The sequence below is a fragment of the Mus caroli genome, unplaced genomic scaffold, assembly GCF_978045245.1.
Source record: "Mus caroli unplaced genomic scaffold, Mus_caroli_1 scaffold_16, whole genome shotgun sequence".
NCBI lineage: Eukaryota > Metazoa > Chordata > Mammalia > Rodentia > Muridae > Mus > Mus caroli.
Genome location: NW_028227271.1, coordinates 67799319 through 67823269, shown reverse-complemented (window position 1 = coordinate 67823269; position 23951 = coordinate 67799319). Strand labels below are relative to the sequence as shown.

The window sequence follows — 23951 nt, the reverse complement described above, 5'->3', positions numbered from 1 at the left end:
TATTCAAACACCAAACCCAGACACTATTGCTGATGCCAAAAAGAGTTTGCTGACAGGAGCCTGATACAGCTGTCTCCTGAGAGGCTCTGCGAGATTCTGACCAATACAGATGCGGATGCTCATAGCCAATCATTGGGCTGAACACAGGGACCCCAACAGAGGAGTTAGGGAAAGGACCGAAGGAGCTGAAGGGGTTTGCAGCCCATAGGAGGGACAACAATATCAACCAACCAGACCCCCAGAGCTCCCAGGGACTAAGCCACCATCCAAAGAGTATACATGGAGGGACCCACGGCTCCAGCTGCATATGTAACAGAGGATGGCCTTGTCATGATAAAGCCCATAATTATGGATAATTAACATATTTTAATTAAAGTGTTGAAAAAGAAAAATGACTTTAGATTGAGTTATTATACTTTTCAAAATAAGATTTATGTCAAAATTCATATCATATTAATAGCAATATTCTGAGTTGAGGAGGTGGTGTAGTCCTGCATGGCAGGAACCTGATGCTGGGAGCAGAAAGCAAAGTCAGAAGTCCAAGGTCAGCCTCTGCCACAGCCTCTGCTACAATAGCCTCTGCCCCATAGCCTCTGCCACAACCTCTGCTACACAGCCAATGTGAGTTCAGTTTAGGCTACATGAGACCTACAAAACAAATGAAAGATGTTATTTAAAATGTACAGACCAAGCCAGGTATATTGATCTAGGACCATAATCCTTGCACTGGAAAGGCTAGGGTAGGTAGACTAAGAGTTCAAGACTGGGGGATACAGCCTTTAATCCCAGCACTTGGGAGGCAGAGGCAGGTGGATTTCTGAGTTTAAGGCCAGCATGGTCTACAGAGTGAGTTCCAGGATAGCCGGGGCTACACTCGGGAAAAAAAAAAAAAAAAAAAAATTGGGAGATACAGATGACTTCAAGTCTTGGAGTAGAATAGTCAAAAACATGAAAATTGGCAGACAAGAGGAAAAAAAGTTTCAACAGGAAAAGCAGCACAGGGACTCTAAAGATAGCTTGGTGGATAAAGAGCACTAGCTGCTCTTCCAGAGGACCTGGATTCAATTCCCAGTACCCACACGGCAGTCTGTAACTCTGGTTCCAGGGGACCCGACACCCTCACATGAACATACATGCAGGCGAAACACCAATGCATAGAAAATAAAAATAAATCATTTTTTAAAAAAGAGCAAAAAGAATAAAAATATGAGGGCTGGAGAGATGGCTCAGCAGTAAGAGCACTGTCTGTTCTTTCAGAGACCTGAGTTCAATTCCCAGCAACCACCTGGTAGCTCACAACCGTCTCTACTGGCATCTGATGCCCTCTTCTAACCTGCAGCTGTACATGCAGATAGAACAATCACATACATAACATTTTTTTAAAAAGCAAAAAGAATCACACGCTTCTTCAAATAGAAAGAAAAAGTAGTGAGGATTAGAGAGGATGTGCCACAGCAAACTCGCCACATTCCACGTCACATTCCGTGGTTAGTGATAACAAGTGAGAGGAGAATCCCTCAGTGGCCGCATCAGTCCGTGTGGGGGGATGGCCTCACTTGCCTGGAAAGCATCTGTTTTTTTAATTGGCTCATAAATAATCAAATGAATTAAAGAATACAATTCGTAGTAGACTTATATATGCACACATATCCACACGATACTTATTTTCTTTAGCATGATAATAAATGCACGTATCATATTTGAACAGTAACCTATATGAAGTTAGTGTGTCTGTATGGAGCTATCCGTCTCCACTCAGCAGACAGCATCTCACTCAACGCTGAGACATCAGAAGTCGTCTCAGCATGATCAGAGGAGTTGCACAGAAGTGAGTCAGAAAATCGGAATCTACCTCAGGATGAATGCCGTAAGATAGGACTGCCAAACTCCACAACAGTGGTGGTTTGAATATGCTTGGTCCAGAGTGGCACTATTAGAAGGTGTGGTCTTGTTGTAGCACGCGTGTCACTGTGAGGGTGGACTTGGAGACCCTCCTCCTAGCTACCTGGAAGACAGTAGTGTTCCGTTTGCCTTTGGAACAGGAGGTGGAAGGGACTCTCAGCTCCGCCAGCTCCATGTCTGCCTGGACGCTGCCACACTTCCCACCATGATTATGGACTGAACCTCTGAACCTGTAAGCCAGCCCCAATTAAATATTTGTAAGACTTGCCTTGGTCATGATGTCTCTTCACAACATTGGAAACCCTAAGACACCAACCTTCCCAATCCTGCAAACCTTTAATACAGTCCCTCAGGTCATGGTGACCCCCAACCATAGTTTTTTGTTGTTGTTGCTGCTGCTTCATGACTCATTTTGCTACTGTTGTGAAATGTAATGTAAATATCTGATATGCAGGCTATCTGATGTGAAAGGGTCATTTGACCCCTAGAGGGGTCACAACCCACAGGTTGAAAATAATTGCTCTAGGGAAAGAAATAATTTAAAAACCCATGTAACTGGATGTAGTTAACATACAAACAGATCAATGGGCTGGCAGATGGTTCAGTCAGTCACTGTGCTGGCTGCTAAGCCTGACAGCCTGAGTTTGATCCTTGCACAGTAGAAGAGAACCAACTCCACCATGTTGTCCTTGGATATCTGTGTGTGGTATAGCACATACACAAAATTAATGTAATAAAAAAATAAAAGCTTGCATTTAAAATAGTAACCAGTTGGAATATAATGGGAGAAACAAGCATTTATAAGTTCAACCACAAAATATTTCTAAGTATTAATACTTTAAGCATTAATGAACTTTAACAAGAAATGTTCAATTATCAAATGAATTAAAGTAGGAAGCACTCTTGAATATGTAAGAGTTCTGAAAAGATCTTTCCTGTTAGGTATCATGTTACAGCCTGCTGATGATCAAGGCATGCTACTGCAAGTGGAACAGACAGCCTGAAGAATCAAGAGTCCAGGCTGGAGTGACAGCTCAGGGGCTAACTGACTGCTCTTCCAGAGGTTCTGAGTTCAGTTCCCAGCAACCGCACAGTAGCTCACAACCATCTGTAATGGGATCCAATGCCATTTTCTAGTGTGTCTGAAGAGAGTGACAGTGTACTCACATATATAAAATTAAGTAAACCCAAAATTAAAGTTAAAAAGTTAAATACTCCTCATACCACACACAAGAACTACAAATAGGTCTGAATCTAGTTATAAAAAACCGTCAGGTGCTGCAGGGAGCATGTGCATGCGTGCGACCCCAGCGCTGGGGCTGGGCGGCCTAGCTCAGTTAGTGAGCTCCCGGTTAAGGAAACCTGTCTTTAGGGTTAGGTACTTGGAAGGGGAGGAAAGAGATTGTGAAGACTGAGACCAGTCAAACCAAAGCAAAATCAAGTCCCTTTCTGCAAAAAGCCACCATATACCAAGCTAAGACCCAATACAAATTGAAAGCTATCAATAACATGCATTGTGACCCATACCCAGTCCAGAAGTCTTAGATGTGGCAGTGTGTCTAAGATGCCTATTAGTCCAGTGCCTCTCAGCCTTCCCACGGCTCTGACCTTTTAATACAGTTATTATCATGACCCTATCCATTCAATCATTACTTTGCTATGTGATAACTGTAATTTTGCTACTGCTACAAATCATGATGTAAATAACTGTGACCCCTGTGAAAGGGTGATCCCACCCAAAGAGCCACTGTGCAAAGGTTGAGAGGGACCCCTGCTATAATCCAAACACCTGGAACGCTGGGGCAACAAGTTCTGAGGCTGGCCTAGGCTACACAGTGAGTTCAAGGTCAGCCTAGGTAGGCTACACTGTGAGACCCTGTCTCAAAAGAGAAGTCTTCACAATTAAGGAAGGGTGGAAGGCAGGTCTAATGGCTTAAAGGGAAGGAAGGGTGCTTGCCACCAAAGCCCTAGTTCAATCCATGAAAGTTGTCCTGATAGACAGATGTGTACACTCATCCTGACACCACCCACACAGACAGAAACACACATACCACACGCACAATGTCTAAAATATGTATAAGATAGATATAATGTCAGGTTCTAGGGCTAGGATGAACTTAGGTATAAATTATAAACCTTGAAGTTAAACTCATGAGTGGGGCTCACAGGACACAAGAGCGCCTACAGACAACGTCTGAGAAAGTGAGAACATCCGAGATAAAGGCATGATAGATTGTAAGCTGAGTTTAAAAGTAGAAATAGTGGGTTTTCCCTGGTAATCTATCAGCAGCTGTGGAGATAACCTTCCTTACAGCAGCCCCTATCAAGAGCTACGAAACTGTTAATTCCATAGTTGCCCTAGACTGGCAAAGAGAAGGTACAAGGACATGGAGGACTGACAAGCTGGGTATTAACCTGCGTATCTCCCCAAATGGTGCAGCCTGTGTAAGGTAACTCAGGGAGAACTCCTTCTCCCAAGGAAACAGATATGAGTGGGTAAAGGGAAGCAGCAGACACCAGACTGAGTTAGTGGATCTGGAATCCCAGGAGTCCAGGAGACCGAAGCTACTGCCCAACTCAGCCAGACCGCGTCGATAGATAGATAGATAGATAGATAGATAGATAGATAGCCAGCCAGCATGGTGGTCCCCGGGTTAATCTTCGTTCCATAAAGAAAGATGGGTGGGAATGCACAAGCAGCAAAGGGTTCAGCCTGAGTCTGTGAGCATTCCCAGCGCTCTCTACACCTAGCAGAGCTGTACGTACAGTGAGCAGCGCTTGCTGCAAATGCAGATGCACACCTCTGCCTGGGTGCTTGCTGGGATGGGTCTGCCTGCATCTGCCTGTGTCTGCCTTCTAGAGGCTAGTCTCCCTCATCTAGAACCCCAGCATTCAGGCCAGATCTCATTGCAAAGCTCTGGCTTGTCTCTGCTGTCATTATAGGCCTCTTCTTGCAATGGCAAATCTCCTTCCTAACCATTGATTGACAGGAGGTGAAAAGCAAAGAAAGTTATCAATATAAAACTTTCAAAGAAATATTAAAAAAAAAAACTAAAATAAAATTTAGGGCTGGAGAGATGGTTCAGTGGTTAAGAGCCATCTGTTTTTACAGAGCAGCTAGGTTTGACCCCTGGCACCCACAGGGTAGCTTGCAGACCATCTGTAACTCCAGTTCCAGGGACTCTTGATGCTTCTGGCCTCCAGAGAGGTACCAAGAATGAAGTGGTGCAGATGTGCACATACGTAAAGCATTCACACAGTTAAAATAGAAAGTTAATTTTCAAAGGAAAAATTTAAGTGTAGGTTTAAGTTCACAAATAGGACACACTTTACGACATATAACTTTATAATCCATTAAGAATCTACATTTTAGCCTGATTTTGCAGACACGCTGAAATAACTTCTTTGGAAATCAATATGAAAACACTAATTGTCCTACAGTGATGTGTTCCACTGTCCCAAGAGAATTGAGCCTTGTTCCAGTGCAATACATCAAATCGCAGCAATGTTCACTGTAGCCTAACACCCGACACTGTTGCACGGATTCCTGCCTACACACAAGCTTATCATCTTTACAGCCAAGAACTAAAACCACAAGTTTATACACACAAGACAATGGATAAACTTTCATTTATCCACATATTGTCTCAAGGTAGCCAACAGTACTGCTATATATGATGTAGATAAACAGATATCACACTAGTCCACAGAAACCAACCACAGGAACTTGTAAGCTCATTTAGTTTAAGAACTACCATACACACACAAATGGATAGCAGAGCTAGTTTTCATTTGGGGTGTGTGGGATAATAAACTGAGGTGAGGCACAAGGGAAAATTGAAGACTAGAAATAGTATCCTCCCCCCCCCCCCCCCAGGTTACATTGGTAGAAACACTGGCCAAAAGCCAGATACCCACATGGACATAAATGTAACCCTACTACTCTAGAAGTGGAAATAGGCGGCTCCTGAGAGTCAGAGGCCAGGGCCACACTGAGACCATCTCACACATACATATGAACACTGGTTTTATACTCAACAGTACACAGATTAGAAAATTATGCAAAATGAAATCTAGGTAGTAAAAAATTCTGAAAACTAAGGAATGGATGATGCTCCTAAACTGGTACACACACCCAAGATCTCACGAGGCAGCAGCAATGCACCGCAGCTGAGGTGTGTGCAGAGGATGGATGACCTCTGGCTGTGGTGACCTAGTGACTAAGGCCACCTTCCCAGTCCACGGGTGTGTGTCAAGGGAGAGCTGGGAATCCTGTCCCAATCAATTACAAGTGTTCATTATTTCAGTTTCCATTTGTTATCAATTTCTTCATGGGAAACAACTGGCATTTTATCACATATTCTGAAAACCCTGTTCAGAAAAGTATGATATTCTAATTGTTACAGAAGCTCATGGGGTCAGCATCGTAATTTCACAGGTTAAAAAAAAAAAGTGTTAATTAGATATTTTCCAATTGGTCCAAAGAAAATTAGGGAATACACACTCTTCCAAAGGACTTGTTCATTTCTCTTGACTACCCCATAATGTTCATGAAAAGCATGATTTGAGCTTAGCCCCCTTCTTCAGGGCAAAGGCAGGCCAAGTTCCTGGGGTTCTGTTGTGATGCTTCTTGTGTGGCTGCAGGGAAGGCTAACCCCAGCTCCATTGCCAGTTATGTTGGGCAACTTATTTCCTAAAGCCTCCATATGTAGTAGCCATAGAGCCAGTCTTATCTGAAATCAGCACAACAACAAAATCCATGTGCCATACATGTGTTAATTAGAATTCCACCAGCAATCATATATTCATCTATTAATGTGTTTTATCAATGGACATGTTTTTTTATGTAATATACAAATCCCTTGACTACACAGAAGGAATGCTAATTTGAAGTCACTACTCCACGCTACCTAAGTTTTCCAGGACAATTGTCAGCTTGTATGTTTTCCTACCCTTTTAGAGGGTACAAACTTGCCCAAACGTGCACACACAACCTACAGCAGGTAAGCCATATCAACAACATAGCACTTGAAACCAGACATAATCACAACCACATCTGAACGGTATCCAAGGGGCAGGAGTGAGAAGGCGGCAGCGCAGACAGGTTCTAGATGCATCAGAGTAAACATAAAGGCCTGGTTTGACTGTGCAGGCTTATTCCAGGGTCTCCTCCACTAGCCTGGTAGAACCAGCCGGTGCGCTGCTGGACTTGGCTTCCATCAGAGCTGGAACATGCTCATTAACCTGTTCTAAATTGAGGCTCGCCTTAAGTGCATAGCCTGGACCCTCACTTTATTCTCAAGTGTAAGAAATTCAAAGTACACAGTATCTCACAGGAGTTAACCTAAGCTGGAGGGAAAGGAGTAACGGCACGTGGCGTTCTGGGAACAAAGCACGTTAACCTCACTTTTACCTGTGAGCACATGCAGAAATAAATGGAGAGCCTGGTTTCCGATTGGCCCTTACACAGTACCACAGCAGCTTATCACTTGTCTTCACTGCTATCCAGCTCAAAATTTATCCTGAAGCTATGCAAGTTTAAAGTCATAATCAAAAAAGTAAAGCCGGGCATGGTGGCGTACGCCTTTAATCCCAGCACTCAGGAGGCAGAGGCAGGTGGATTTCTGAGTTCGAGGCCAACCTGGTCTACAAAGTGAGTTCCAGGTTAGCCAGGGCTACACAGAGAAAACCCTGTCTTGAAAATAAAAAGCCAAAAAAAAAAAAAAAAGTAAATTAGATAAAAATGATAGCTTCTGGATATACTGTCAACACCCTTGGTGTTTTCGTCATCCTCAATTCTCAATGAGCAAAAACTGTTTGTTCCAAGGGATGACTGGTTAAGTTTAAGACATCTTTAATGTATCAACATAGAACTTCTAGTCAATAAAACAAAAAATTCTCTGTTGCAAGTCTCCTGTCCAAACTTACATTATGCTCATTTCTCTGAAGGGCATGTCATTCTTCCTACTGCTTGTTAAATGACTTGTCTTGGGGGCTGGACAAGGGGCTTGGTGGCAAAGAGCAGTTACTGCTCTTGCAGAGGCTCACAACTTTCAGTTGATTTGAGGCCCTCATATAGGTTCCCTGGGCATCAACCAGACACAGATGGTATAAACTCAGCACATAAGATGGAAGCAAACAAACACGTCTGCACCGTAACTGGGGCTCACTTTAAAAGGACAAAACATGGAGGTTGGAGAGATTGACAACTCATTACAACAGCCATGTGTAATGGGATATGATGCCCTTTGGCGTGACTGAAGACAGCTACAGTGTACTCACACAGTGTACTTAGGGCCCTAAACAAATCCTGTAACATTTGTAACTCAAGCAGGAAACCTTAAATCTCATCTGTAAGGATACTGTTAGGTAGCCAGGCAGTGGTGGCGCACGCCTTTAATCCCAGCACTTGGGAGGCAGAGGTAGGCGGATTTCTGAGTTGGCTACACAGAAAAACCCTGTCTTGAAAAACAAAACAAAAAACAACAAAAATATACTGTTAGGGTAACTCAAGTCCTTGCCACAAACTGCTGTAAGCCAGTTTCAATTTCCACGTGTATACCCTAAGCCCATCAGTTTTATCAGACACCTTTAAAACCAGCACCCAGGGGGTAAGAAGCAGGTGGATCTGGTTTAGAGCTAGACCCTGACTCAAAAAGCCAAGTCAAATCTGCAAATAAACTCTTTACACATCTCTAGCAATTTCTGTAGGACAGATTTTGCACTTACTGCTTCTGCCCACCATCTATTAACAAAGCTATTTAAAACAGACATGCTCTACTTTCCTATTCCTTGAGAAATTAATTCCAATCACAGAACAAAAGAAGCCAATCTAGGCATACCCTATCTCCCTGAACGTCACAAAAAACTCAGCTTTTCAAATTAGAACCTGCTTCAAAACACCAAAACCTAAAACTTTACTAAATTTAAGATGTCTATTATTTCTCTGCCTTCCCAAGGAACCTTCAAAAGCCAAATCTGGTGATATTCTGTGATCCCAACACTTAAAAAGATGGGTGTCAGGGTGGCCAGAAGTCCCAGGCCAAATAGGGCAATATGGAATCCCTGTTTCAATCAACTGAAGGACACAGACCAAAAGCAAACCAGGATTCCCAGTCTAGTCAGGCAGGTTTCAAAAGCTAAAGTGATTCCAGGGAGAAGCCATAAGATGAGGTGCCATTTTATATGCATGTATTTGATCCCAATTTTAGCAGTCCTAAAATAATGATATGCAGCTAGTGAGGCTAGATCTGGCTATATATGATAGCACATGCCCATAATCCCAGCATTCAGCAAAACTGCCAAATTTGAAGCCAGCCTGATTTAGATGGCAGTAGGTCAGCTAAATCTCCATCATTATAGGTACTTTTTTTTTTGGGGGGGGGGGGGGGACAGGGTTTCTCTGGGTAGCCCTGGCTGTCCTGTCCTGGAACTCACTTTGTATATTAGGCTGTCCTTGAACTCAGAAATCCGCCTTGCCTCTGCTTCCAAGTGCTAGGATTAAAGGTGTGCGCTACAACCCGCAGCTACCGTCACTTTTAATCCCACCAGGTGGGAGGTAGAGGAAGGGCAATCTCAATTTTAGACTATCCAGGGCTACATATTTAGACCATACCTCAAAAAATAAAACTGTATTTTCAAAGTACAAGTTGCTTGGGTACAAGCTTATGTCAAGGTCATAAAACCAATCCCAACTTGTCCATCTTTACTTTCCAAGTGGTCTGGGTGAGGCACAGACAGTACTTAACTAACTACTAACTACTCCAAGTCCTCAAAGCTGGTAGGGTTAAAAGTAGCACAGGGTAGTCATGGTGCCTACTATGCCATTTTCCCCAATACATTGGGTAGCTACTGCGACTGTCACATCAAAAAAAAAAAAAAAAAAAAAGAAACAGGTGAATTTATTTTGTAGCACAGAAACCATACTAATGGTAAGTTGGTATGTTAAAAACAAGCTAACTATACACATAACAGCTCAATAAATTAATGTGGGCAGCTAAAAAGAACACACTAGAATTGTCAAAAACGATGAGACACACATAACAAACCCAAAACTTGAGAGGCTAAGGCTAGCCAGCAACATACCGAGAGCTTGTATAAATCCACCCCACCCCCAAACTGCGTATGCTTCACAGAATTGGTTGCTGCTTTCAGCTCTGTACTATTAAGTCAGCAACTGCTGCCACACCTGCCAATTGCCCAGAGAATCAAAGTAAATAAAAGCATAACCATCTACTGTTTAAGGAATTTTTATTAAAGCAAGAATTTTATAATCCAAATTACGTTTCCTTGCTCAGTCATCAGTTCTGCTCCTTAAAACAGAACTGATGTCCCAAGCTATTCCACAGTAAAGAATTACAAAATTAAAGAAAGGAATGCTTTAAATTTTTGTACTTTGCTGAAAATTCTTTTCCCAGGGTCTATAAAACATTAATTTGTTTTTATATTTTACTATTTTTTTGTATTTTTTTGTTGTTTTAAATCAAGTAATCTAGGACTAGCACTGTTTGCTAGACCTGGCATTTGCTCGGTACATAAGGTTCAAAGTTTCCTTTCCTTTTTTTATTTATTTTATATTTTGCAATGTTTTTTTCATAATATTTAAATTTTTCGATGTTTAAGATATTTTTCTTCGGTGAAGCACGAGTTTCTGTTCGTGGTCCCTGATCAATCTGTAAATGTTAAAAAAAGACATAATTAAAGCCCTTGCCTGAATTCAGTGGGTCAATCTGCTGCCTGTTTGTACTGGCACAGTCACACCCACTCCTTTAATACTCACAGCTATTACATCACATACAACATGGCCCACAAAAAACAGGATTCTAGTAATTCTTTTTACTACTGACCTTACTATATATAATATACTCAACCAAGCACTAACAGTTTCCTGGTAGTGGGACAGAGGTCCAAGAAACTGCTTAAAGCCGTCACCCAATTTTTTAAAAAGTACTGATTATGAAAGCCAACTTCTGTTACAGGACATTGCATACAATTTACTATGCAAAATCTGTTTCCAAATATTGACTTAAATAAAACTGCTGGTCAGTATTTAAGGTGAATAGATTGTTATGTATATACCCCTCTGGAAAGCTGACCTAATGTCCTTATGTCTGGAGCAAGCGGGCAAGGGAGAACTCACTTAGACAGTTGGAACACCAGTGGCACTGTTAACTGCTTTCTGGGCAGCCTCTTTCGCTTGGTGGGCTTGTAGTACAGCTACAGCTTCATCAACCTGGAAAACATAATGGCTCAAGGAAATTAATTCTCACCAAACACTTTAAAATGAGCCTTAAGTAGCAGCATTCATGAATCCGGCTGCAGAAGCGGAACAAACTGACCTGAGCAAGCTTTGCAATCTACTAGCAGTAAGCTTTGAGCAAGTTACCCAAAATAGAGAAAACAACAAGCACTACAAGTTTATCACAGGTTTGTAGTCAGTATTTATATATAAAGCCTAATTGTATACTCATTTGTATAAGGGCTCCATTTACATGTTCTGTAGAATAAACCTGTGAAGGACATAGGCTGAAAGCAAAGTACCTTTGAGCGGAGAGATTCTGGAGACTCGAGCATGTGAAGTAATTCTGAGTTATCAATCTCCAACAGCATGCCAGTGATTTTACCAGCAAGAGAAGGGTGCATGGCTTGAATAAGAGGAAACAGCCGTTCACCTAGAACAACAGACACTCTAATCAGAGTAGCAATAGCCATTATCAATGAGGGGTTTAGGAACCTACCTTATTTAATATATAGTATGTACTTGCTACCACACCCGTATGTATAGCACAATCTGTCACAAGGCAGTCACTTCTCTGGTGGTATCAGTTAGTTCCTCAAGTGTTTGGTATTAACATAGACAATGCTTCCTTGCTTCAAGGCTAGAGTGGGAAACAGCGGCCTACCGCATTTTCCAGTATTCCTTCACATACCATCCTAAGCCATTTCATTTTAGGTGCAAAGTGTCTAAGTGGTCCTTGTTATTATCGTCAAATCTAACTGACAGGCCAAGACAACAAAGTTACTTACCCAACATTTGCTTCTGCTCTTGCGGGGGCGCAGATGCCAACATGGAAGCAGTTAAAGGTTCTTGACCTTGCACATGAACAGCAGGCTACACATAAAACAGAAAACCCTCTTAATACCTAAGTAATGAGACATAAACCAGCCAGCCCTCAAGGGATAGTCATAGCAAGGACAGAGTGCTACCTGAATTTGACCAAGAGAAGCTGAGAGAAATACTGACTAAAGGTCAGCAAGTACAGATAATCCCACGTGACACATCTGCGCTTGAGATAAAATTACATTTTAGTCTTCTTTATAGTTTTTGGTTCCAGGACTAGGAAAAAGATTAAGTCTAATACAAATGAATTTTCCCTTAACATGCTCCTCACATCCATCCTAAACAAGACACCACATAGGGAGACTGCTGGCTGCCTGTAAACTTTCTTCACATAGAACCTTAAGATGGCCCAGGTAGTCTATGTTCATAGCTTGTGCAGTTACCATCAGACCTTGGATTTCAGCTGAACATTATAACCCTTGCAAATAAATGATTAAACTATACCTGTTGCATGGTAACTTGTGGCTGTGCATTAAGATGTTGCTGGGGATTGCGGACTCCCGCAGCGTATTTATACTGGGGAACGGTGCGGACAGCAGGAGTGGCTGCAGCAGCAGCAGCTGCAGGACGTGGACCCATTGTCTGTGTTGATGTGTTAGCTAAAGAGAAAAATGCCTTTAATTGTGCCATTTTAAATTGGGAATCAATCTTTACAGAGAGGTTTAAGACTCACCAACACGCTGTGTTGACATGACTCGTGGAACCTGTGAGGAAGCTGGTCTCATCGTACTAAATGGTGGTCTAGGAGCAGCTGGGCGGATAGCACCGGGCATATTCTGGAATGCTGCATTCAAAAGAAAGAACCTGTATGAACCAGGAACTTCACTAAGTGAGTCAAAGCCTAAGCTTTCCTAGGGCTAAGGGTTGTATGAAAAGCCAAGACCCTTACAGAAAGTGAGTTTCAATTTAATATCGGAGATTAAAATAAAAAAGGATTAAGAAAAAACACCAAGAGCTCCTGAAACCCAGCTTGCTATACCATGGGTGAGGACCAAAATGCCACACATAACCCTACAGAATGAAAGCTATTGCTACCAAGGCAAATGAAGAATTGAAGCAAATACCCACTGATGGCATTTTTTTTCTTTGTTTTTAAACTTGGAGCTGGGCATGACAGTCAGCCAATACCCATCTTAGCAGTCACAAAGATAAGGTAGGAGGCTTGCTAGATCAGGGCCAGCCTAAGCTACACATTTCAAAATCAAAAAGAGCCAAATCTACCAACTATAAATTATCAGAAGCAATTTATCACTACAATAGGACAAATTTGCCTCATATGATAGCACTGGGGAATTGAACCCACAGCCTAGCACATGGGAAGGTAATTGTTATATCACTGAGCTATACACAGGCCCCTACTCCCACCCCCAGTCTCCAATTCCCAGATACAACTAAATGAGGCTTACGATGAGGTCTGGCACCCTGAGCAGTCCAGCGAGGACTTGGTCTTAGTTGAGCAATTTGGCTAGGAGGATAGTATGCAGCACGGTTCTGAGTCTGGGTAAAGAAAATAAGCCCATCAGCTTTAGGGGGTAATCCCTCCACAACACACAACTATCATTACATGCTCTCAAAACAACTGACTCTACCACCCTTGCCATTTGTCTTCCCAATTCGAATAACAACTTAGTGCTCTATCGTGGAGAGCTTATGAAGCCAACCTGACTTAGTTTCTTCTTCACACTCACCTGTGGGATAGCTGCCATGAAGTAACCTGAAGGAGGTGCTGGCTGGTAGGGGTTGATCACGGGGTTGGGCACAGCTCGTACACTTGCCATCCTCTGCATATACTGGTTAGTGAGGTGAGCCTGGCGCTCTTCTTTGCGCTGAGCTAAAGCTACATACAGTGGCTTCGTGGCCACAATTCTACCATTCATCTCTGTAACTGCTTTAGTGGCTTCTTCAGGGGATGAGAAACATACAAAACCAAACCCTTTGCTGCGCCCACCCTCCATCATTACCTATAAAGACAAAGAAAAAAAGAAAAAGTTAGGGAAATGATAGAATAACCAAGAACTGTCTCTTATACTCAGTCATTGAACCAAATAATCTTGTTAATGTTAGAACCATCCTGTATTAACTGAGTTAGTTCCTTACAATCAATACTTAAGAGCATCCAAGGTGCAGACATGTAATATTACATCTATTATCTATGGTAGCAACGAGAATAAAATTACACAATTAAAAGTCCAACATGAAACAGTCCTCCTTAAATCAAGACAACCACACAGGCACATCATTAAATGATTTAAACTGCATTCAAAGGACAAGACTACTTCTTGGGTTTCTCTGTGTAGCCCTGGCTGTCCTGGAACTCTGTAGACCAGGCTGGCCTCGAACTCAGAAATCCGCTTGCCTCTGCCTCCCAAGTGCTGGGATTAAAGGCGTGTGCCACCACGCCCGGCTACAAGACTACTTCTTATTCTACTGACAAATCTGTTAAGAGCAGGAGATGCCCAGAATTGTCTCCATCCGAATACACGACACCCCAGCAATTCCAGGCAGTGTAGGAAGTTTTGTCACCAGGACAAAAAGGACCTTTTATTTGCCATTTTAATCATCCCTTTGTATTACTTGGTAAACCCGGTTTTATTTTAGTAAATAAAAGCTAAACTCATGTCTTGTAGTTTAGTTTAACTTGCCAGCCCTGTGACCCCCAGAAAAGTCTGTATTACATTTTGTCCCTCCCATATACTACCGGCAAAAGTCAATTCAAACAACGTTCAGGCACAACACTGAAATGAAAGACCTTCAAAACACTAGAAATACAAAATCTAGAAAAAAAGTGCACACTGAAACACAGGGCAAGCTGTTTCTTATTTGCATTCACCCAATATACCTGTAAATATTTTGTTTCTAACAAAGTCTAAGTCTACGAACATGTCTGGAAAATCAGAATGAAGGGGCAAGGTAGCCACAAATCATGGACACTGGATAAAACACCCACAGCTTAAGTTCTTAAACCAAAATCCTAGGTTAGAATCCTATTGCTTTGCAATCTGACTCCCAAGGTTTTTTGAAATAGGATCTTTTCTACTTGGGGGAGGCAGACTATCCAGAATGAACTATGTAAGTCAACAGGCATCAGTGAACAGTTAGTGACAGAGCAGAACCTAAGGATCAACAACTCCCTACCTTAAAAATTTACTTGCACAATCTCAATTCAAAGCATAGTGCACACTTACTTTTGCACTGGTAATTGTACCAAACGGAGAAAACTCCTTCCGGAGACGCTCATCATCAATACCGTCATCAAGATTTTTCACATAAAGGTTCACACCCTGAAAAGAAGGAAACTATGAAGAGAGGGCAGGAAGACTCTCGTGCTACCTAAGCACACCTATTACTTTAAGAGCCCACATCTCCTCTTCCCTCCCAAACTGTTACCTGAAGTAACTGAAATGAACATAAAATAGGTTTCCTCATCCCTGCCTTATGTGCTTGTCCGAGTAAATACGAACCTGATATCTGGTGATCCTATCCTGCTTCATCTGCTCAAATTTGCGCTTAAGTTCCGTCTGCCGTTCCACTTTTTTCTGAGCTCGACCAACATAAATCTGTTTTCCATTAAGCTCCTTCCCATTCATCTCATCCACAGCCTTATAGAAACCAAAAAAAAAAAAAAAAAAACAAACAAAAAAACAAAAACCCTCCCGTTACTTGCGAAAAGTACATATATCTCATTAGCAAGGAAAATTTGTCCAATTACTAACATTAACAATAGACCATTCCCCAAATCTCCAGGCTAAAGGGTGTACACGCTCCCAACTCTAATACATAGAATGCAAATAATTGATTACAATGCGTAGTTTCCATTTATGTTGGCATATAAATGTATACACATTTTAATAATGTATATAAATTTCAATACCAGAGCAAGTTTTGTACCCGCCTTTGAAAGAATAAAAAATGATTTAGTCTCTTACTTTCTGCGCATCTTCATGCCTTTCAAAGCTTACAAATCCAAATCCTTTGGATTTTCCACTTTCATCTGTCATTACTTTCACACTTAAGGCAGGCCCTAAAAAAAGTTTGAGTAGTTCAGTAGTAGTCCACTTAAGGTACACATTTCATATCCTAACATGTAACACACAAGTCCCAGCCCTCCCAGCCTAAGGTTTTACTGGTCTACCATAAGCACTTCTAAATACTGTTAGATTTATCTTTCAAGCTTATGGGAGATTTTATTCTTAGCTCAGTAGTTGTCCCTTTACGTCATTAACTTGATTTTTCTTGTTCAAAATAATCTTTCAAAGCCTTCTTTGATCATCTGCTTTTCAACAGTAAGTATAGAGAATGGCTAGATCTGCAGGCATAAAATACCTGGAAGAATGTTTCTTAAAACACAAGTTCTACCTTCCCCTTTTGTGGAAGAGACCCAGCAGGCTCAGGCACAGAAAGAACTAGGAGTGGTTGAATGATGGCCCACATACATTTCAATACTTGGTCCTCAGTCGATTGGTGGGCTTTGAGGTTTCCAAAGACCCATACCATAAAGCTACGTAACTGCTTTGTGGTTGTTGTAACAAGTAAGCCCTCAGCTGTTGTCCCACTGCCATGCCTACCTGCCACCATGTTCCCTGCCATGACAGTCATGGTTACACCTTAGACTGTAAGCCCACTTAGCCGTAATGTCTTAGCACTTAGCAACAGAAAAGACAGTGGTCTATAGCCAAGCTGTACAAGAGATAGTGTAAGGTTTTTTTTAAAAAATAAAATAAATAAAATAAAAATAATCCAATCTTAGCCTTTGGGAGGTAGCTGGTGGATCTCTCAAAGTCCAACCTTGTATATACATAGTAAGTCCAAGGCCAGAGACCCACCCCATACCACCAAAAAAATGCTTTTTATTTTAAAACGCCCAGGTGCAAGACAAATGACATACAAGAGAGACTTGATTGAATGAGGTGCAAAAACGTGACTGTCATCTTACATGATTGGTACTTGAAGAATCACAATTCCTTTTGCTTAAAAGAGGATTCAGCCCTGTGCTTTGTGCCTTTAATTCCAGGACTCAGGAGGCATCTCTTGGGAGTTGTGTGCCTGCCAGAGCTACAACTCTGAGGTCCTGTCTTTGTCAAAGCTCAACACAGCTTTATGATATTAGATATAATACAGAACTAGATAAAACAAACAAAAAAAGGCCATTCCTAGGCTCAACAGAAAGGAAGTCACCTACAAATCCTGCCTTCCTCTTCTTTAACTCCAGTCCTGAGATCCCGACATCATCCACCTACCTCATACTAATGTCTGAGGCACTCAAAGGATCTTACTTAATGTGGCAAACCCTTCTATCTCCTCAGCCACCCATGCCTTGTGCTGTTGGTCACTGAATAGCATTCCATTTGCATATTACTCTTGTGCAGTGAACTATAGCCTAATTCAAATCAAGTGTTAAAACTTACTAGTCAGATATTAGTCATTAACTTTAGACAATTACTCTAAGTATAAAGATTTAACTTTGACACATTACCAAACTTGCCAAAGAGTTCCTTAAGGCGCTCATCATCCATGTCTTCTCCAAAATTCTTGATGTAAACATTGGTGAACTCCTTTGCCCTGGCTCCAAGCTCTGCTTCTCGTTCCTTTCGAGATTTAAATCGTCCAACAAACCTAGTAAAATGTTTCATAAACCTCAGATGAAGGATAATGGTCTACAAAATTTACCACAAAATAAAAATGTCTTCACTGATTTTAAAAAACAATTTATTGATAATTACAAAGGAAGAGTTTTCTTTCAATGCACATTTGATCAAGTAAGCCAAGGGTTAAAGGGTTCACACCTGTCAACAGAAGTAACTGTTCTGTGCCAAAGAGCCCTGCATACATGCTCTTCATAACTGTTTCAGAATCGTCCTACATTGTACCACCTCCTTAAACAGAAATTCTCAATTCTCTCTTCTAACACAAGAGCTTGGTCTAATTGCAGTATTATCAACATAACACTAACACTCAATTCTTCCACATTATTAAATAGAATGACAAATAATAAACACCAAAAAAAAGAATACAAACTTCTGTAACCCCACACAAAAAAATCAAAGTCAACTTGAAGGCTTCTTATTCTCTGTTCAAAAGCACAGAAAACAAAGAGATTTGGTTTTTTTAATCCTCAAAATCATGTAGTTTGGTAAAGAACCTCAAGGGGAGAGGATTTCATTGTAGACCCAACTTTCTGGTCTAAGTAATGCTTTAGCTTACTATGTCTTAGGACAGTCACCAAAACCACAGTTCAAAAGGAAGAGAAACTGTATGTATAACTTAAACTCATTATACACGTAAGCCAGCAACCAATTAGTCTTTACTTGGCTCTTGCCAGTACAGTATAGACATTCTTTTAATTTTTACTAAAGCGCTGCCATTGAGTTTTCCATTATTACAAGTTGGGGCTATAGAATCTTGGGTTTCATTATTTGTAGGCTTTATTAGCTAAGCACCTCTACCTGAAAATCAAATATGCCAAAATCTGCCAAATTTTAAAACTGCTGGATTGTAAAGAACACTTTGGAGTTCCTATTTCTACATCTGAGATCAGCATTTCCTTCACTTTATAAATGAGTATTCTAACAGAGTTGGGAGGTGGTGCGTGTCTTTAATCCCAACACTTGGAAGGCAGAGAGGCAGGTGGATCTGAGGTTGAAGCCAGAATAATGTACAGAGTTCAAGTACAGCCAGAACTAGAAAAACCCTGGGGTGGGTTTTTCTTTTCTGTTTATGTAACTTCAGATTGGTCTCCAACCCAGTGATCTTTCTCTGCCTGAGCTTCTAAAGAGCAGGAATATGCTACCAGAGGTGGAATTTGTCATGAAAATGAATGACTGTCAACGATCATGCCACCACTGGAGTTTACACATCAAGAACTCTCAGATCACTTAATACGTGAGCTCAATTCTCCCAGATTAAGAGAAATCAATCTGCAAATTCAGCTGCGGTGGTAACACACCATTAATCCCAGCACTGAGGGACAGAGGCAGGCAGATCTATTAAGTTCGAGGCCAGCCTGGTTTACAGAGTGAGTTCCAGGACAGCCAAGAGAGAAGGCTACACAGAGAAACCCCGTCTCAAACAAAAACAAAAAAATAGATCTCTACTGACAACAGCCTTTTAATTTTCAATGTCATTTGCCAAAGTTTTTAACTTGTGTTAAACCAGTTTATTTCAGATAAGAGAACAATACTTCAGAAAAAATTAATGGAAACCACCAGTGAGCTCTGAATTCAGACTACTGGGTGTCTTCTTACAATACCTATCCATCATTTCTTTAGCTAGTTTCCCTAAACATGAATGAAATGGGCTGATGCATTAGTTTCCTTAGTTTTTACCTGGTTTCTCTTTACCTGGTTTATTTTGGGTTTCTATGATGAGCAACTGACATTACTTATCATGAATGATTATGAAACCCAGCAAATATGAGTCAGTGCTATATGTATGTAAACAGTTTGATGGATTTTTTTGAGATATTTTCATGTAGCCTAGCTAGGTTGGCCTTGAATTCATAGATCCTCTGCCTCTATCTCTCAAGTGATGAAATTACAGGCATATACTAATCCAGTTACATTTTTTGAGACAGTTTCAGTATGTAGGCCTGGCTGTTCTAACCTATGTAGACAAGGTGGGCCACAAAGATCTTACAGAGATCTGCCTGCCTCCACTTCTACCTCTCAATTGCTGGGATTAATAAAGGCATGCTACTAAGTCCAGCTCCAGTTCGCTGTATTTTAAGAGCACGTATTTACTAGTTTTTAAACTGATGGAGAACTATTAAAAGCAGACTGACCATATCCACTGTAGATGTAGCTATACTTACACTTTACGATCATTTAGAAGCATCCCATTCATTTTTTCAATAGCTCTTTCAGCTGCTTCCTGTGTTTCAAAATGTACAAATCCATAGCCCTTGGAGCCATTTTCATCACAAACCACCTAGGGTGAAACAGAACACTCACTTTTTACTACTTGCTATTGCTTTTCTACTCTGTAGAAAGGTTAGTCACCTAATTCCAGAACTTCAGGAATAATGACAGTATTGACAGACAGCACAAAGGTCACTTCCAAATCTAAAAGTAGCACAGCGCTGCAATACTAACCTGTTATAGCTCGGCTTACCTTACATGAAAGGATGTTACCAAACGCAGAAAACGTATCATATAGTGCTTTATTGTCGATGGATTTGTCCAAATTTTTAATGAATATGTTGCCTACTCCACTTTTGCGAAGTGATGGATCACGCTGAGACCACATGATGCGTACTGGCTTGCCCTTTATAACATCAAAATTCATGGTGTCCAAAGCACGTTCCGCTAAGAGAGACACATTTTCAGAGTAAGTATTACTTCTAACACCTCATTAGTCACTTTGTATAAAATTACCAGTGACAGGGAGTAAAAGGATAGCCATGTGGCCTCAGCTCAACTTCCTCTTTAAAGTCAAGTCTTAATCGTTGTAATGAACAATTTATTCCACTTATTTTTGGATAGTTATGCTTCACAACAAAAAAACTTATCCTATAATTCAAGGCCCCAAAAAAGATTGAATACTTGTATTCAAAAAAAAAAGTGTACTGTAAAAAGAAGTGCTAAAGCTGAAACTTTTTTTGGATACAGGATCTCTATGCAGCCCAGGCTGGCCTGGAGTCCAGCCACCTCTGCCATGTACCCATTACCTGTCTTAAATGAAAAAAATACTATCATTAAGTAAAGAGATGAGACCTTCAAGGGGGAAACAGTCCACTTGAACACCTGAAGCAAATTCCAAATCTCACTAATAATTGTAGTTATTGACAGAACAAGTTTTTCAGCCACCTTTTTCTTTTTCTTTGAGATAAGGTCTCACTGTGTAGCTTTGGCTTTCCTGAACTCATGTAGCCCAGGTTAGCCAAGAACTCAACAAACACGTGCTGGGTTTAAGTGCAGAAAGCACCACACAGTCCCCCCAACCATTTTCTGTAAATGAAATTTCTAGTTCCTAGAGCACAGTAATCAGCAGCCAGCTCATTATCGATTGACCACACCTCCTAAGCACCCCTGGTCCTGCTGACTTTGCTTGAGCTTGGGTTTTTTTAATGAGTCACATCTCCCTACAAAACTGAATGCTGGTCACTAGCAGAACCCCAGTCCATTACTGCAGTAAGGAAATAACTGTAAAAAGGAAAAAGCTGGTTTAAAAAAAATTGGGAAGATGGAACATTGACCATACACAGCCACAAAATAAATGCAAGAAAGAGGCAAGATTCTGAGCAGTTGGAATATTGGTCCACTGACACAAATATATAAAGTTAACTATAACCATGGCAATTTTAGGTTCGGCTTTTTAAATCCCAGGACTTTTAAAAACTGGGCGTTTCTGGATTTAAAAAAAGAAAAGAAAACCACTAAGTTTCAAGTCTTTCAAGTTTTCTTTTCATAGAAGTTCTGGTTACTCCATCCCAAGTTACCTTCCTTTACCTTACATTCTGTCACTTGCCAGAGTTGAAAGCTGTAATGAAGTGACACTAAAAAGTGCCCCTTAGAGAGCAAGGGGCAGGCCACCTGCCGTGCACTTCTAAAACTTCTGGCTCACCCCACTTAAGATGCTGCTTACCCCAAATCTCACCTTTAATCTAGTGACCACTCTAACTCCAGTCTTCCTTACTAAAATAAAACCCAGACAGAGCTGACTCCTAAGTCAGGGTGAGGGTCATCTAGATTTAAAAACCCAACGACATCAGGCCATAGATCTTATCTGATTCTTAGATTTCTGTTTCAGTGAATTGTCAAACTTACAAACTCAATGTGTTACTTCTCAATTATTGCCCAAGATTCATGGATATTCCGAACCACTTTACGAAAGAAAATCAAGGAAGCTTTCATTAGTTGGATGCTATTAACTCAACATAATTCGATCCAGGTTACCCTAATATTTAGGACCAAAACTAGTCAACATGCTTAAAATTCATAACCACAGGTGCCATTTTAGGAAAAAATATACGTATGTATACATTAAATAACCACTTCTATTAAACTTAAGATCTAATTTGTTTGAAAATGAGCCAAGGAGTCTAGTGCCCTAGAGTCTTCCACATCCCCTCCTCCACGGCATGGTTAAAGAATACTTCATCTAGGGAAAATCCCAAGCAATTATATACGATATAAGGTGCCTTTCCCGGTCCACAGGTCAGAGATGTGCTATTAGGTACGAGCTTACGACCCTAAGGACCACCACCACCAGGCATCACCCTATTTAACTTTCTTCTAAAGCCTTGGGCTCCTCCCAGCGATTGAGCCACCGGCAGGAACAGGCCTCGGGCCTGTGAGGTTACAGGGTTCAACACGTGGTATTTCCCAACACCGAATCGCACTTCCTCCCCGGCCTGACTGCCAGGCCAGGGCAGGGGATGGAGGAGTGCCTCCACCCGCCGCTCCAGGAGGGGACTCGAAACCCCCGAATCCCACAGCTTGTGGCGGGAGCGCGGTGAAGGCTATCTCAACCACCCTCCCGGCGCGTCATCGCCCTAAAGTTTGAGAGCGACCGATGGCGAGAAAATGGTCGCAGAGGAGGAAGTGCCGGCCCGCGAGGGGCTGCGGCGCCGTGCCCTCCCGCCCCCTCGCCCGCCCCGCTAGGCCCGCCGCCCCGGCCGCATGGCCGCCTGCCCGCCACCCTCCGGCCTGCCGCTCACCGTCCGCCGGCTGCTGGAAGTTCACGTACGCGTAGCCCAAGGAGCGGCGGGTGATCATGTCCCTGCAGACCCGGATGGAGAGGATGGGCCCGGCCGGGCTGAACTTCTCGTAGAGCATCGCCTCGGTCACGTCGGGGTGCAGGTCCCCCACGTACAGAGAGGCCATGGGGTAGCTGGGGGCGCTGGGGTTCATCTCGGCACGGCTGCCCGCGGGGCCGCAGGCCGCGACCTTTCCCGTGAGAGGAGGAGAGCGAGTGCGGGGCCGGGGGACGGAGCCGGGGGGAGGGGAGCGGGGGCGAGCGCAGAGGGACAAAATTCAACCGGAATCGACGCGTACTCAACGGCCGTGGAACCGGGGGAGCGAGGCTGGCGGTGCTGGGTCCGGGCGGCAGGAAGGCCTCGGTCTCTGGGTTCCTGCTTGGAGCTGCGGGGCCGCGGGCGGGCGGGTCGGTCTCGGCTGCTTCACCGGGTTATTTTATAAAAGAGGAAGAAAAAAAATAAAAGTCTCCGGCGGGGGAGACGCGGATTTTTTGTAAATTTTTTTTTTGTTTTTTCAAAGGATTTTTTAGATTTTTTTTGGATTTTTTAATAATAAATGTGTGTTCCGAGCCCGGAGCACACACTCCGCACTCTCAGCACTAACCGCCGGGGAGAAGGGGAAGCACCGCCTCCTGCACCCTCTACTTATACCCCCCGCCGCACTCGCCCCGCCCACGCGCGTCTGACGCCAGGGCCCTACGCGAGCGACGGCGCCCGAGGAGGCGGAGGAAAGCGCAGAGGAAGGGAGAGGTGGCGGCGGCAGCCGCTGCTGCGGGCGTGGGGGTTGGGGCCGAGGCGGGGCGGGGCTTCTGCGCAGGCGCCACAGCCAGGGGCCGACTTCCCGCTGCGCAAAGCCAGGAAAGGGCGGGACGGCCAGTGGGCGGCCTCGGCGCGGCCGCTGGTCACGCCCCTTGCGCACACGCCCCGCCCCCGCCCGAAAGAGCGTTAACCGGTCAGCGCAGCGGGTGGGCGGTGCGCGGGGCTTCCGGGTTTCTGGGCGCCAACCGCCCCCCACGTGCGCGACTAGTGGCGGCCTCTTCCCTCCGCCGCGGCAGAGGTTCTGCTTCGCTAGCTCCCCTCCCCCGAGCGGCGCTGGAAACGGGTGGGCGGGCGTGAGCCTTGCCGGCCGGGTTTCCAAGGTGTGCGCGGAAAGAGGCAGGGTAACTGCCTGGTTCTCCTACCCGGACCGCACTACGAGTCCCAGCGGGCAGCGCCGCCACGCGCGTGGGCCGCGGA

At 43.0% G+C, this 23951-nt stretch overlaps 1 protein-coding gene across 2 annotated transcripts; it reads right to left on the bottom strand.

Moving 5' to 3' along the window:
• Nucleotides 1-10135: 10135 nt before the first annotated feature.
• On the bottom strand, nt 10136-23350 carry Pabpc1 (poly(A) binding protein cytoplasmic 1). 2 transcript variants are annotated; one of them, XM_085831930.1, is made up of 15 exons: nt 22677-23350; nt 20129-20322; nt 19830-19945; nt 17496-17635; nt 15949-16043; nt 15484-15621; nt 15208-15303; nt 13711-13983; nt 13429-13519; nt 12696-12806; nt 12467-12621; nt 11929-12013; nt 11443-11573; nt 11042-11134; nt 10136-10574 (listed from the first exon to the last, which is right to left on the bottom strand). In XM_085831930.1, the coding sequence occupies exons 1-14, from the start codon at nt 22867-22869 to the stop codon at nt 11042-11044; spliced, it is 1911 nt and encodes a 636-aa protein (XP_085688056.1). In that variant the 5' UTR covers nt 22870-23350; the 3' UTR covers nt 10136-10574. The 2 variants fall into 2 exon arrangements, with proteins under 2 accessions (XP_085688056.1, XP_085688057.1); XM_085831931.1 differs by having other exon boundaries at nt 17505-17635.
• Between the last annotated feature and the right edge of the window lie 601 nt (nt 23351-23951).

What these genes read in the sequence shown, in the direction of transcription:
- Pabpc1 (XM_085831930.1), bottom strand. Translation starts at nt 22,869, where the DNA reads ATGAACCCCAGCGCCCCCAGCTACCCCATGGCCTCTCTGTACGTGGGG. An exon ending in GTACAATTACCAGTGCAAAA is followed by an intron (nt 13,984 to 15,207) that starts GTAAGTGTGCAC and finishes TTGTCTTTATAG; the next exon opens with GTAATGATGGAGGGTGGGCG. An exon ending in CACAAGTTACCATGCAACAG is followed by an intron (nt 12,014 to 12,466) that starts GTATAGTTTAAT and finishes TTTTATGTGTAG; the next exon opens with CCTGCTGTTCATGTGCAAGG.